This window comes from Eptesicus fuscus, chromosome 7 (assembly GCF_027574615.1).
Source record: "Eptesicus fuscus isolate TK198812 chromosome 7, DD_ASM_mEF_20220401, whole genome shotgun sequence".
NCBI classification, from domain to species: Eukaryota; Metazoa; Chordata; class Mammalia; order Chiroptera; family Vespertilionidae; genus Eptesicus; species Eptesicus fuscus.
In genome coordinates this window covers 7,733,313-7,746,771 of record NC_072479.1, presented here as the reverse complement: position 1 = coordinate 7,746,771, position 13,459 = coordinate 7,733,313, and the positions used below count along the sequence as shown (strand labels likewise).

The following is a 13,459-nucleotide window of genomic DNA, read 5'->3' as shown; positions in this document are numbered from 1 at the left end:
AGAGATAATAAACCATGTCTATCTTTTTTCTTAGGAAGAACTAAGCCTTTTCATGAGGGAAATTGGAGACAGAATTTTGAATGTCCTGTCAATTAGTTCACTTAGTCTAATTTTCTTTCTCAAAGGGGAACTTACTGAAGACTATTTTGGTTCCATGTCAGTTCACTGAATCCAAGGGTTTTTTGGATATTTTATTTTTACTGTTTATAAATCAAGCCACTGGAAATAGCTCATCATTTCCTAGCTGCTGTGTCAGCTAGTCAGTGCAGCAGTACTCAATGACAGAGAGCTATTATTTTGGTTGCTCTTCTTTGGTTTCACAAAGATCTCTGATGGGAGAAAGTGCAGTGGGATTCCAGCTTGGAATCATTGAGTCAGGATATTGTTGATCTTTCGACTTGTTGATGAAGGTGACTGTTGTTGTGTTACAGGAAAGGGGACCTGGGCCTTAGCAGGTCAGCCTAAGGATGGCAAGTAGTGTGTGGGTTCTTGACTTTGTACAGGAAAGATTTCACAATACGAGTCCAAGTGATTTTGAGAGTAACTGTATTAAAGCTGGGACATTGAAACAATAAAGGGCTTAGGATAGAAGAAGCCACAGGAGAGAGACAGGTGCGGCTGCTTTGGCCTCTAGAAATGTTATAGGAAAGAAGTGAGCCAAGGGAGGCTGCTGTTAGCTCACTGGGGAGTCAGAGAAAAGGGGGCCTTGGAGACGGGTTCAGGGGGTGAGCCCCAGATGAGCTGTTGCTGCCCATTGCTCCCCTGGTTGCAAGTCTTGTGGGGTCCCTTAGAGTTTAGGAGATGCATGCCTGTCAAGGAAGAAGAGGAGGAAGGGAAAGGTGTGGGCATGCTCCCTGGAGGTAGAGGGAGCACTGTTTTTTTTTGTTTTGAGGGTTTTAAAGGCTGGGAGTTTAGGGGAGGTCTTAGGGAAGGATCTCAATAGAATAGCATCAGCTTTTCCAGGTGTGCCTTTTCAGGGTCCTGATTTCCACTGGTCAGTCAGTGTCAGGGCAGGGAGCCACTAGTCATTGCAGCTGGTCCTGGCATCACCCACCTCGTTTTGTAACCGGACAATCAATGAGTCTGGGCTGCCTGTCACCACTTGAGTCAATTCAGCAGAGACAGGATTGTATGAGCATTTATTCCAATAATGCCAGCAGTATGGAGGGCAGCAGGTCATCCACAAAAATCGGCTCTGCCCCCCACCATAAGCCAGCTGCTTATATTGGGACGAAGATTACATGGGGGAGTAGGCAAAAGGGTATGCCAAGTGGGCAGTTTACAGGTAATGCGTGCTGAGGATTTGCAAAGGCCAGCAGGTATGCAAAGGGCTGGGATCTTCAAGGAGCTGGTGATATGCAAAGGACTTGGAGGGGTGGGGGGGCGTTTCAAAGGGCTGGTGGCTCTGGTTTCTGCAACAAGGTGGTTAATCTTTCCATGATAATTGGCAGCTCCTGGATGTGGAGGATGGGCCGCATTTCCAGGTGAGCTCCCAGCTCCCATGTGTAACTCCCAGCCAGGTTAGAATGTGCTTTCTTTACTCAGAACAAAACAATCACGGTTAATAGAGTCTGATTAATATTTCTTACAATTGCAGTTGGTCCCCAATATTCTATTTTTGCTTCTATCAGTTTGCTGCTTTTCTGGGCCTGGAACTGAAATACAACTGAAGCCAAATGTTATCTCTAGGGAGGGAAGGTCAGAGTGTCTAAACCTCATATGTCAAAGGAGGAAAGGCCACCCTGGGGACGAGGTCCAGCGCCAGTTTTGTACATTGCTGGGCACCCAGGGCTTTTTGCCCTGGTGACCTGCCTTATCTGGCTGTAAATTGCTCTGCCAGTTTGTTCAGCTAGCTGTCTCAGTTTCCCCATTGTACTTGCCAAGGAATTTTCCTAGTTTCTTACTATCCTGCTTCAGTTGTAGGTATTATTTTTAGCTTACTCTCGAAATCTGTCTGCTTCTAAAATGCGCATTTTCTGAAGAATGCCTCTGGAGGCAGGCTGGATGTGCATTTTTCATGGTGAGGAGGGGGTGTAAGAAAGGAACATTAGAAAGGAGTCCAAAGACCTGGATTTTCATCCTTACTTAGTGATGTTAATTTTCATCCTAACTAGAATGACTGTTGGACAGTGGGGGAATCCTCCATCTTTTCTGAGCCTCCATTATCATTTGTAAAAGGAGAGTGTTGGATTGGATTACCTTCACTGCTGGTTTTTAAAATTGTGGTAAAATACACATAACATCAAATTTACCATATTAACCATTTTAAAGTGTATAGTTCAGTACTGTTAAGTACATATATATATTGTTGTGGAGGCAATCTGCAGAACTCTTTCCATCTTGCAGACTGAAACTCTGTGCCCAGGAAACAATAACTCCCCTTTCCCCATTCCCCAGCCCTGACAACCATCATTTTACTTCCTGTCTCTATAAATATGACTATTCTAGGTGCTTCATATAAGCAGAATCCTACTTTTTTTTTTTTTTTTACTGGCTTACTGATAAGTTAACTGGAAAATAAAAGGCAAAGTGAGAGGCAACAAGCATTTGCTTGAAATATAAAAGAATAAGCTATTGGGGAAGCATTGATTTAGGCAGAAACCCAAATAGTGTTCCGATAAGAGACAAAGGCAGTGGGTATTTATGAGAAAATGAGAAGAGGAAGAGTCCATTAATAGAAAGAAGGTATTTCTATTGGTACAGATAAGCTTACATAGTGATGTTAATTCTTTTTTTTTCTTTTTCCTTTTTCTTCTTTTCTGTGATGTTAATTTCAAAGAATATTTTTAAGTTTCAGTCCTATAGCCAGTCCAGTAGTCATAAGATCTGCTTTCTTGTTATCTTTGCAAACATTTATGGGGGAATATAATGTTGCTTTAGTCCCAGTCCAAAGGTTATTTTGCCCAGTTTTAACATTCCAAGGTTTGAGGCATGATGGTGCAAGGCAGTTCCTCTGGGATGGCAGCTCCAGATCCATTTTATTATTATTATTACTAGAGGCCCATGCACAAAATTCATGCACTGCAGGGGCAGGGTCCCTCAGCCCGGCCTGCGCCCTCTCACAGTCTGGGAGCCCCCGGGTATTTCCGATGGCCCTTGGGGGATGTTTGACTGACTGACGACTGTTGGACATCCTTAGCTCTGCCACGGAGGCAGGAGAGGCTCCCGCTACCACCACTACGCTCTCCAGCCATGAGCCCGGCTTCTGGCTGAGCAGTGCTCCCCCTGTGGGAACGCACTGACTACCAGGGGGCAGCTCCTGCGTTGAGCGTCTGCCCCCTGGTGGTGAGTGCGTGTCATAGTGACTGGTTGTTCCGCCGTTGGGCCAAAACTGGCTCTCCAACATCCCCCGAGGGGTCCTGGATTGCGAGAGGGCGCAGGCCAGGCACAATGGGGATCGGGGAGGGACATAGGAGGTTAGCTAGACAGGGAGGGGCTGTGGGAGGGCTCCAGGGCATGTCTGGCCCGTCTCACTCAGGCCCCGGCCAGACCCCAGTAGCAAGCTAACCTACTGGTCAGAGCGTCTGCCCCCTGGTAGTCAGTGCACATCATAGGGACTGGTCGACCAGTCGGCTGTCTGCCCCCTGCTGGTCAGTGCACATCATAGGGAGTGGTTGAGAGGCCTTAGCATATCATTAGCATATTATGCTTTGATTGGTTGAATGGCCTACCGGACGACTGGACACTTAGCATACTAGGATTTTATTATATAGGATTATTATTATTTTTGTTAAGCCTCACCTGAGGATATTTTTTCCATTGATTTTTAGAGAAAGAGAGAGGAAGGAAGGGGGAAAGAGAGAGAGAGAGAATATTGATGTGAGCGAAGCACATCAATTGATTGCCTCATGTCTGCACCCCGTCCGGGGCCAGGGATCGAACCTGCAACCCAGGTATGTGCCCTTGACCGGGAATCAAACCTGAGACCCTTTGGTACTCTGGCCAACGCTGTAACCCCTGGGCCATGTGGCCCAGGCTCTGGCTCCATTTTAAAGTGGCTCCACTTATATTATTTTTTTGTATCACTTAACATAATGTCCTCAAAGTTCATCCATATTGTGTCACGTGTCAGCATTTGTGTTTTAAACTGAATAGTATTCTGTTGTATGGATATGCCTCATCTTCTTTATCCATTCCAATGCTATTTTTGGATCTAAAATTTCTAGTTTTTCATGAGCCTTATCTGGCAGCCAAAGCTGTGGCTCCCGAGGAGAAGGCACCTTGCCAAGGGGTAGCAGGTCAATGGTGGAAGTGCAGAGGCTACTCTGGATCAGAGGCCAGTGTTCCTTCTTTGAGAGCAGGCTATTCTGCTTGCCACAAGCGGCATTTAGAGAATGAAAGATAGCGAGTCCACACATGCTAACTTATGATGGTACCTGGCTTTGGTTCACACATTTACAGAAGTGGGTTGAGCTTTCTAGTCTCTCTCTCTTCTTCTTCTTCTTCTTCTTCTTCTTCTCCTTCTTCTTCTTCTTCTCCTTCTCCTTCTCCTTCTCCTTCTCCTTCTCCTTCTCCTTCTCCTTCTCCTTCTCCTTCTCCTTCTCCTTCTTCTTCTTCTTCCTCCTTCTCTTCTCTTCTCTTCTCTTCTCTTCTCTTCTCTTCTCTTCTCTTCTCTTCTCTTCTCTTCTCTTCTCTTCTCTTCTCTTCTCTTCTCTTCTCTTCTCTTCTCTTCTCTTCCAAAAATGTGTTTTATCAGGAGTAAGTAAAGTGTCACTTGATCAAGAGGTGTAGCAAATGAACATGATTGTGGGGCCATGCTTGTCTCAGTGGTATTTCTGTTCTTGAGGCAAAGATCATTTCTGAAAATAATACCAAAGATAGACATTCCCCTGTGTTCTGCTCTCTCCTCCCTGTCTATTGTCACGATCCCTTTGACAGTCTAAGAGAATTCATTTCTGTGTATCTTAGCTTTTAAGCTGCTTCCAATTTTGTAGATAATTTCTTGTTGCTGTCTGTGAAGAAAATGGAATGATATTTGCCACTATCCATTTGTCATAATTATAGCATATGGTGGATGAAGCATAAAAGTACAACTAGAGAGAAAATACCTTGTCTGCTGGAGGAGACAATGGAAATGGCAGGTTTAGCTGCTGACTGGTACTTTGTCAGAGAAATCTTTTCAGAGCTTGTCCCCTGATTTCCCAGTATCAGGTTCAGGTGTTTCTGTGGCCACATTTCTGTCAGGGCATCTGCAGCTGTCAGATGTCCCTTCTGTGCTCATGAATTCTCGTGAACCACAGGCTGACCACCTGCAGGGCCCAGTGTAGCTTCTCAGGCAGGAGAGGACATCATGGTACCATTTTAAAAAAAATAAACTTTATTGATTTTTTACAGAGAGGAAGGGAGAGGGATAGAGAGTTAGAAACATCAATGAGAGAGAAACATCAATCAGCTGCCTCCTACACACCTCCTACTGGGGATGTGCCCGCAACCAAGGTACATGCCCTTGACTGAAATCAAACCTGGGACCTTTCAGTCCTCAGGCCAACGCTCTATCCACTGAGCCAAACCGGTTAGGACATGGTACCATTTTTGATAATACACCTGAGCCCAGATGATGTTCATCTTCATGGGAAACACACTGCAAGAACTGATATGATCTGTGATATGTTTGTAATGCTTAGAGTTTACAAGTGTTAAAAAAAAAAAGAAATGGAATCACTTTAAAATGGAGCTGGAGCTGCCATCCCAAAGGAACTAATTGCCTTGCATGTCTTATGCATTAAATCTTTAGAATCTTAAAATTGGGAAATATAGTCTTTGGACTGTATCCCAAACAACTGTTTGCAGAGATAACAAGAAAGAAGTTATGACAACTACTGAATTGAAAATGAAAAACATCGTTTAGAATTAAAATCACATTGTTTTTGGTGCTCACAAGCTAACATAGTGATTTTAATTCTCATGAAATGACTGCCCAAGATCACATGTGAAAGAGACAGCCCCATGGGAGGGCTGTGCACCATACAGAAGGGCATCCTTGTTGCCTTCCCCCCTTAAAACTGGTCTCTGTTTGTAGGAAAGCACTTTCAAGCTCTCATCTTCAGTACCCCACCCCCTCCGAATGTTAATGTGTAACATGTATTCATTCAGTGTATTGTTAGCTTTGTTATGTGATGAGATTTATCTTTTTTTTCTCCTCTCTCTCTCTTTTTTTTCAAAAATACAGAATTCGAAGAAAAGTGGTATATCAAGGAAAAATGACATAGGTATGTAATGATTTTTTTTTTTTTAAACTTAAGACTATGTACCCAGGTGTATTTCTTGTAGATTATTTTTCAGTGAAATTCATTTTTCTTTCTGATTTTATTTATGGTGTAAATGTTGTTGTGTTTCCAATAAGGGCAGATTACCCTACCAGGTGAGTAAGACAGCGTCTCTGTAACTAGAGGTCCGTACTCGTGGGAGAAAAGGACACACTTTGGCCTTTGTTCATGCCCTCCTCTGCCTGGAGCCAGGACCCCACTGTGTACCCGCAGATACCACTTGCCCTTCAGGTCCACTCATTGACATGTCTTCTGTCAGACTCCTGATCCCTGGTGTGGAAGGGATGGCTTGCTCCTTGGCAAACCCACCACACTTCTGTCACAGCCCATATACACCCTTATTTGCAACCTCTTTTAAACGCATATTTCTCCCTCAGCATATTGTGTCTTCAGGGATGTGACCATGAATGAGAATTTTTTTTTTTTTTTTTTTTTTTGTATTCTGTGGGAAACATACTGCAGGGTGTCAACGGGAGGGTAAGGTCACACCTTTGTCAGTAGGGGTTGGTCTTTTCTCAAAGGGTGTGAACTTTGTCACTGTCCATCATTCAGGGTGTGCAATGGAGACCTGGAAGGTGGGCTGGGACAGGAGGGAAAAGGTATGCCTTCTTTGTAGGCCTTTCCTTCCTGGGCCCAGATTCTAAGGAGTCAAGAATACCTGCGTAGGGGTGGTGGTGGGCTGGCCTATGCTGGATAGGTGAGCTGAGGCCCTGCACACAGGGGAGCTTGGGGCATAGGTGGGGGTCTGTGGGCTCTGAGAGCAGCCTTAGTTAAGGAGCCACATTGCTTTGTTGCCTTTTCTTCTCTGTGAAAACATTCTTTGTAGTTCAGCCATGCCTCCCCATGTGGAGGTTTCTCCTCTGCTGCCAATCTTGTGGGTTTGGGCATTTGTTTGTATATTTATTTTATGGGAGCTGATGGATCTCCTCATAGTAAATGGTTATTAAGTGAACTATAATGGTTATTAATGACCATTGTCAGGAACATGGGTTTGAAAGGACCTAGACTTGCAAGTGCAGATGGCCAATCTGGTGATAGTACTTGGTATCTGATCATCTGAAAAGGACCCAGGGGATTTGTCGGCCACCATCAGTGAGTCTGCAGGACTGGACGCTGCTAGGGCAGCTGCCCTGTAGAGTCAGAGAACTTATGTCATGGTCTCACAGTACTCAGGGCTGGGTGACAGCCTCCAAGGGCGGGCAGTCTCTTTTTCTCTGACTTACCACCTAATCCATAGATTCACTAGTTATGTTATTCTCATCAAGTGACACATAATTGGAGAGTGACTCTTCATGTGTGAGTGCATGTGTGCATATTTATCCCCCAGCTTTAAATCATGAGCCAACTTCTTATCCAGTTTTGCCACATTGATTTCTCATCAGAAAAACACCAGCCTTGTGAAATCCATGTTTCCAGATAATTTATGATCAGGAAGGATCAGTGTTTAGAGTGTTTGGCACATGACAGATGCTTAGCACATGCAGAAACAGAGGGCCTTTGATTTCTTCTACCTTCATAGAAGAATTGCTTCTCGTAAAGGGACCCTTTTGAACAGGCGTCCTCAAAGTACTGCCCGCGGGCCACATGCGGGTGTTTTTGCCATTTTGTTTTTTTACTTCAAAATAAGATATGTGCAGTGTGCATAGGAATTTGTTCATAGTTTTTTTTAAAACTATAGTCAGGCCCTCCAACGGTCTGAGGGACAGTGAACTGGCCCCTGTTTAAAAGGTTTGAGGACCCCTGCTTTTTTTTTTTTTTTTTTTTTTTTTCATCTTACAAGGTATTTTATTTTAATTATTTTTTGCTTTTAAACATTAAAAAAAAATTGATTTCATAGAGAGGAAGGGAGAGGGAGAGAGAGATAGAAACATCAGTGATGAGAGAGAATCATTGATTGGCTGCCTCTGGCACACCCCACATTGGGGATCGAGCCAGAAACTCAGGCATGTGCCCTGACCAGGAATCGAACTGTGACCTCCTGGTTCATAGGACAACACTCAACCACTGAGCCACCCTGGCAGGGTTTACATGGAGGACCCCTGCTTTTGAACCTTCTTTGGCTCAGTTGCCTGTACTCAGCACTCTGCAGATCCCCACTGGCTTTACAACCACATTGATCCTTTCCATATCCTTGACTAAGTTCTTTATCTTCTTGTCACATTCATCATTATTGTCAGGCACTTAGTGTACTACCCATTTGTCACACATTCCTGGAGGAGAAACAATGACAATCTGTATTGCGTGGTGGCAGTGTTTGCTAAAAGCAAATTGCACTGAGTTTAGAGAAGGGCAGCCAAAGTGAGAGGAAGTAGTGGAGTTGTCTTGTTAGCTTCAGTGACTGGGCAGTGGGAGCCTAAGAGTCATATAGCCAAAAGTGTCAACAAAGAAGACACTATAAGGTGACCTATGTAATCTAGACACTGCTAGAATGTGACACAGTGAGGGAGGATTTAGGACATGTGTCAAAATGTTTCATGAAAAAAACAACAACATCCTGAATATTTAACTGAAGAGAGAACCCTGACGAAGTACAGAAAGTGGAGACCACATAGAGACTGGTAGGAAGTGTGGAGGCATGAAAGGGCTGGCTGGACACCCACAGACAGCAGCTGAAGTTCTGGAGGGATATCGCAGATGTGTGGGGTTCTAACTTAGAACTCTGGGGTCTAAACCCCAAGCTGAATCCCCCAGCCCACAATACCAGAACCGAGAAAGGTGCCCACATAACAACTGGCTGTGAAAAGCAGCAGGGTTGCTCTCTGTCAGCCAGAGATGACTGAAAATGCAGGCACCCACTTAAAGGGCCAATGCACAAAGAGAAATATCACTCAATCAGAGAATCAAAAAGAAAAAAAACAATTAAAAAACAGAAGGACAGCTTAAGGGAGTTATGGGACAACATGAAATGTAACAATATTCTCATAATAGGAGGGCCAGAAGGGGAAAAAAATGATCAAAGGGTAGAGAACGTGTTTGAAGAAATAATGGCAGAAAACTTCCCTAACTTAGTGGAGGAAAAAGTCATACAAGTTCAGAAGGCACAGAGAACTCCAAGCAAGAAGAACCCAAACAGCCCCATGCCCAGACACATCATAATTAAAATGCCAAAAATTAAAGACAAAGAGAGAATCTTAAAGGCAGCAAGATAAAAGCAACTTGTTACCTGCAAAGGAGCTCCCATAAGGCTGTCACCTGATTTCTCATCAGAAACTCTATAGGCCAGAAAGGAATGGCATGAAGTATTCAACGTAATGAAAAGCAAGGATCTGAAACCAAGGTTACTATATCCAGCAAGACTATCATTCAAAATATATGGCTAAATAAAGAGCTTCCCAGATGAAAAAAGGCTAGAGGAGTTTGTCAACACCAAACCAGCACTGAAAGAAATGTAAAGGGACTGCTGTAATGAGAATAAATAGGGAGAGAGAGAAACCTAGGCATACAAAATTAAAATGACAATAAATAAGTACCTATCAACAACTTCAAATGTAAATGGAGTAAATGCTCCAATAAAAAGACATAGGGTAGCTGAATGGATCCAAAAACATGACCCAATTATATGCTGTCTACAAGAGACCCACCTCAGAACAAAAGACTCACACAGGATGAGAGTGAGGGATGGAAAATTTTTTTCATACAAATAAAAACAAATAAATGGTGGGGTAGCAATACTCATATCTGACAAAATAGACTTCAAAATGAAGACCATCACAAGATACAGCAAAGGCCACTACATAATACTAAAGGGATTGATCCAACAAGAGTATATAACCCTAGTAAACATATATGCACCCAATATAGGGGCACCTAAATATATATTAAAAAACAAACAAACAAACAAACAAACAACCTCTAGAGGACTTTAATAGAGAGATCGACAGCACTTCAGTTAAAGTAGGGGACTTGGACACTCTGCTGACTTCACTGGATAGATCTTCCAGACAAAAAAATCAAGGGAACAGTGACTCTAAATGACACACTGGATCAGATGGATTTAATTGACATTTATAGAAAATTTCATTCTAAAGGTGCAGAAAATATTCTTCTCAAGTGCACATGGGTCATTCTAAAAGATAGACCACATGTTAGGACACAAAATAAGTCTCTACAAGTTTGGAAAATTGAAATCATATCAAGCATCTTCTCAGATTATAATGGAATGAAATTAGAAATCAACTATAGTAAAAACACTCAAAAACATACAAACACATGGAGGCTAAATAGCATGTTACTAAACAATGAATGCTTACCAATGAAATCAAGAAAGAAATAAAAAAAACTTCCTGGAAATAAATGAAAATTAACTCACAACAACTCAAAATCTATGGGACACAGCAAAAGCAGTTCTGAAAGGCAAGTTCATAGCATTATAGGCATACCTCAAAAAATAAGAAAAATGAATAATAAACTACTTAACCTTATAACTTAAAGAATGAGAAAGAGAGCAATAAGAAAAGCCCAAAGTAAAAGGAAGAAAATAATAAAGATTAGAGCAGAAATAAATGACATAAAGACTAAGAGGTGGTTCTTTAAATAGATAAACAGGATTGATGAACCTTTAGCCAAACTCATCAAGAAACAGAGAAGACCCAAATAATTAAAATTAGAAACAAAAGGGGTGAAGTAACAACTGACATCACAGAAATACAAAGAATTGTAAGAAAATATTATGAGCAACTATGTGCCAACAAGCTGGACAATGTGGATGAGATAGACAAATTTCTAGAGAGATACAATCTTCCAAAACTCAATCAGGTAGAATCAGAAAGCCTGAGTAGGCCAATAGCAATTGAGGAAATTGAAGCAATAAAAAACCCCACAAAAACTCCAGCAAACAAAAGCCCTTTTCCAGACAGCTTCACAGGGGAGTTTTACCAAACATTCAAAAAAGAACAAACACATATTCTCCTCAAACTATTCCAAAAAAATCCAAGAGGAAGCAACACTTCTCAGTTCATTTTATGAGGCCAGCCTTATCCTAATTGTAGATAATGACACTGCAAAACAAGAGAATTACAGGCCAATAGCCCTACTGAACATAGGTGCTAAAATCCTCAACAAAATCTTAGCAAATTGGATCCAGCAATATATTAAAAAGATCATACACCCGGACCAAGTGGGATTTATTTCAGGGATGCAAGGCTGGTACAATATTCACAAATCAATAATTGTGATACATCACATAAATTGAAAGACAAAAATCACATGATCAGAAAAATCATCAGACAAAATACAACACCTTTTTTTAAATAAAAATGCTCAGCAAAGTGGGAATAGAGGGATCATGCCTCAACATAATAAAGGCTGTATATGACAAACCTACAGCCAACATCATACTCAATAGGCAAAAGCTAAAACTATTTTCCCTAAGTACAGGAATAAGATAGGGACTTTCACTTTCACCACTCTTATTCAACATAGTATGGGAAGTCCTAGCCACAGCAATCAGACAAGAAGAAGAAATAAAAGACATGTAAATCGAAAAAGAAGAAGAAAAACTGTCATTGTTTGCAAATGACATGATATTGTACGTAGAAAAACCTAAAGACTCCACGAAAACACTACTAGATCTAATAATTGAATTCAGCAATGTAACAGGATACAAAATTAACACCCAGAAATCGATGGCATTTTTATACACCAATAGTGAATTCTCAGAAAGAGAATTCCATTTACCATAGCAACAAAAAGCAATCCCATTTAACAGGAACAACAACAACAAAAATTGAGATACCTAGGAATAAACTTATCCAAGGACGTAAATGACTTGTACTCAGAAAACTATAGGACGTTGAAAAAAGAGATAAAGGAAGATATAAACAAGTGGAAGAAAATACTGTGTTCATGGATTGGCAGAATCAACATCATTAAAATGTCCATACTACCTAAAGCAATCTATAGATTCAATGCAAGCCCTATTAAATTATCAATGGCCTATTTAACAAATACTATCTAGAACAAATACTCCAAAGATTTATATAGAACCAAGAAAGGCCCTGAATAGCTGCAGCAATCTTGAGAAAGAAGAACGAAGTTGGAGGGATCACATTACCAGATATCCAGGTAAAAGCCACTATAGTCAAAACAGCCTGGTACTGGCACAAGAACAGACATATAGATCAATGGAACAGAACAGAGACCCCAGAAATTGACCCAATCCATTACGCTCAATTAATATTTGACAAAGGAGGCAAGAACATACAATGCAGTCAAGACAGTCTCTTCAATAAATGGTATTGGGAAAATTGGACAGATAAATGCAAAAAAAAAAAAGAAAAAAAAAAAAAGAAACTAGACCACCAACTTACATACACAGAATAAATTCCAAATGGATAAAAGACTTAAATGTAAAATGTGAAACGATTAAAATCCTAGAAGAAACTATAGGCAACAAAATCTCCAACATTTCTTGTAGTAATATGTTTGATACATCTCTGAGGGCAAAGGAAACTAAGGAAAAAATAAACAAATGGGACTACATAAAAATAAAAAGCTTCTGCACAGCAAAAGAAACCATCAACAAAATGAAAAGGGAGACTACTGTATGGGAGAATATATTTGGCAATGATACATCTGATAAAGGATTAATATCCAAAATATATAAGCAACTCATACACCTTAACAAAAGGAAGACAATCCAATTAAAAAATGGGCAAAGGACCTAAATAGACATTTCTCCAAAGTGGACATCCAGATGGCCAAGAGACATATGAAAAAATGCTCAAAGTCAATTATCAGAGAGATGCAATTTAAAATGACAATGAGGTATTACCTCGTACCTGTCAGAGTGGCTACCATCAACAAATCAACAAATGACAAGTGCTGGCAAGGATGTGGAGAAAAGGGAACCCTTGTACACTGCTGGTGGGAATGCAGACTGGTGCAGCTACTATGGAAGAAAGAATGGAGTTTCCTCAAAAAATTAAATATGGAACTTCCATTTGACCCAGTGATCCCACTTCTAGGAATATATCATAAGAAACCCCAAACACCAATTAGAAAGAATGTATGCACACCTATGTTCATAGCAGCACAATTTACAATAGCTAAGATCTGGAAACAGCCCAAGTGCCCATCAGTAGATGAGTGGATTAAAAAGCTGTGGTACATTTATATCATGGAATACTATGCAGCAGTAAAAAAGCAGGATGTCTTACCCTTTGAGACAGCATGGAGGGACCTGGAGAGTATTA

General features: G+C 41.3%; 1 protein-coding gene across 1 annotated transcript in view; it reads left to right on the top strand.

Annotated features, from left to right (window-relative positions):
- B3GLCT (beta 3-glucosyltransferase) overlaps positions 1 to 13,459 on the top strand; it is a 167,132-nt gene that overhangs the window by 19,872 nt on the left and 133,801 nt on the right. The window contains exon 3 of the mRNA XM_028136295.2: positions 6,170 to 6,209. Within this exon, the coding sequence (XP_027992096.2) occupies positions 6,170 to 6,209 (40 nt within the window). The remainder of the gene's footprint in view (positions 1 to 6,169; positions 6,210 to 13,459) is intronic.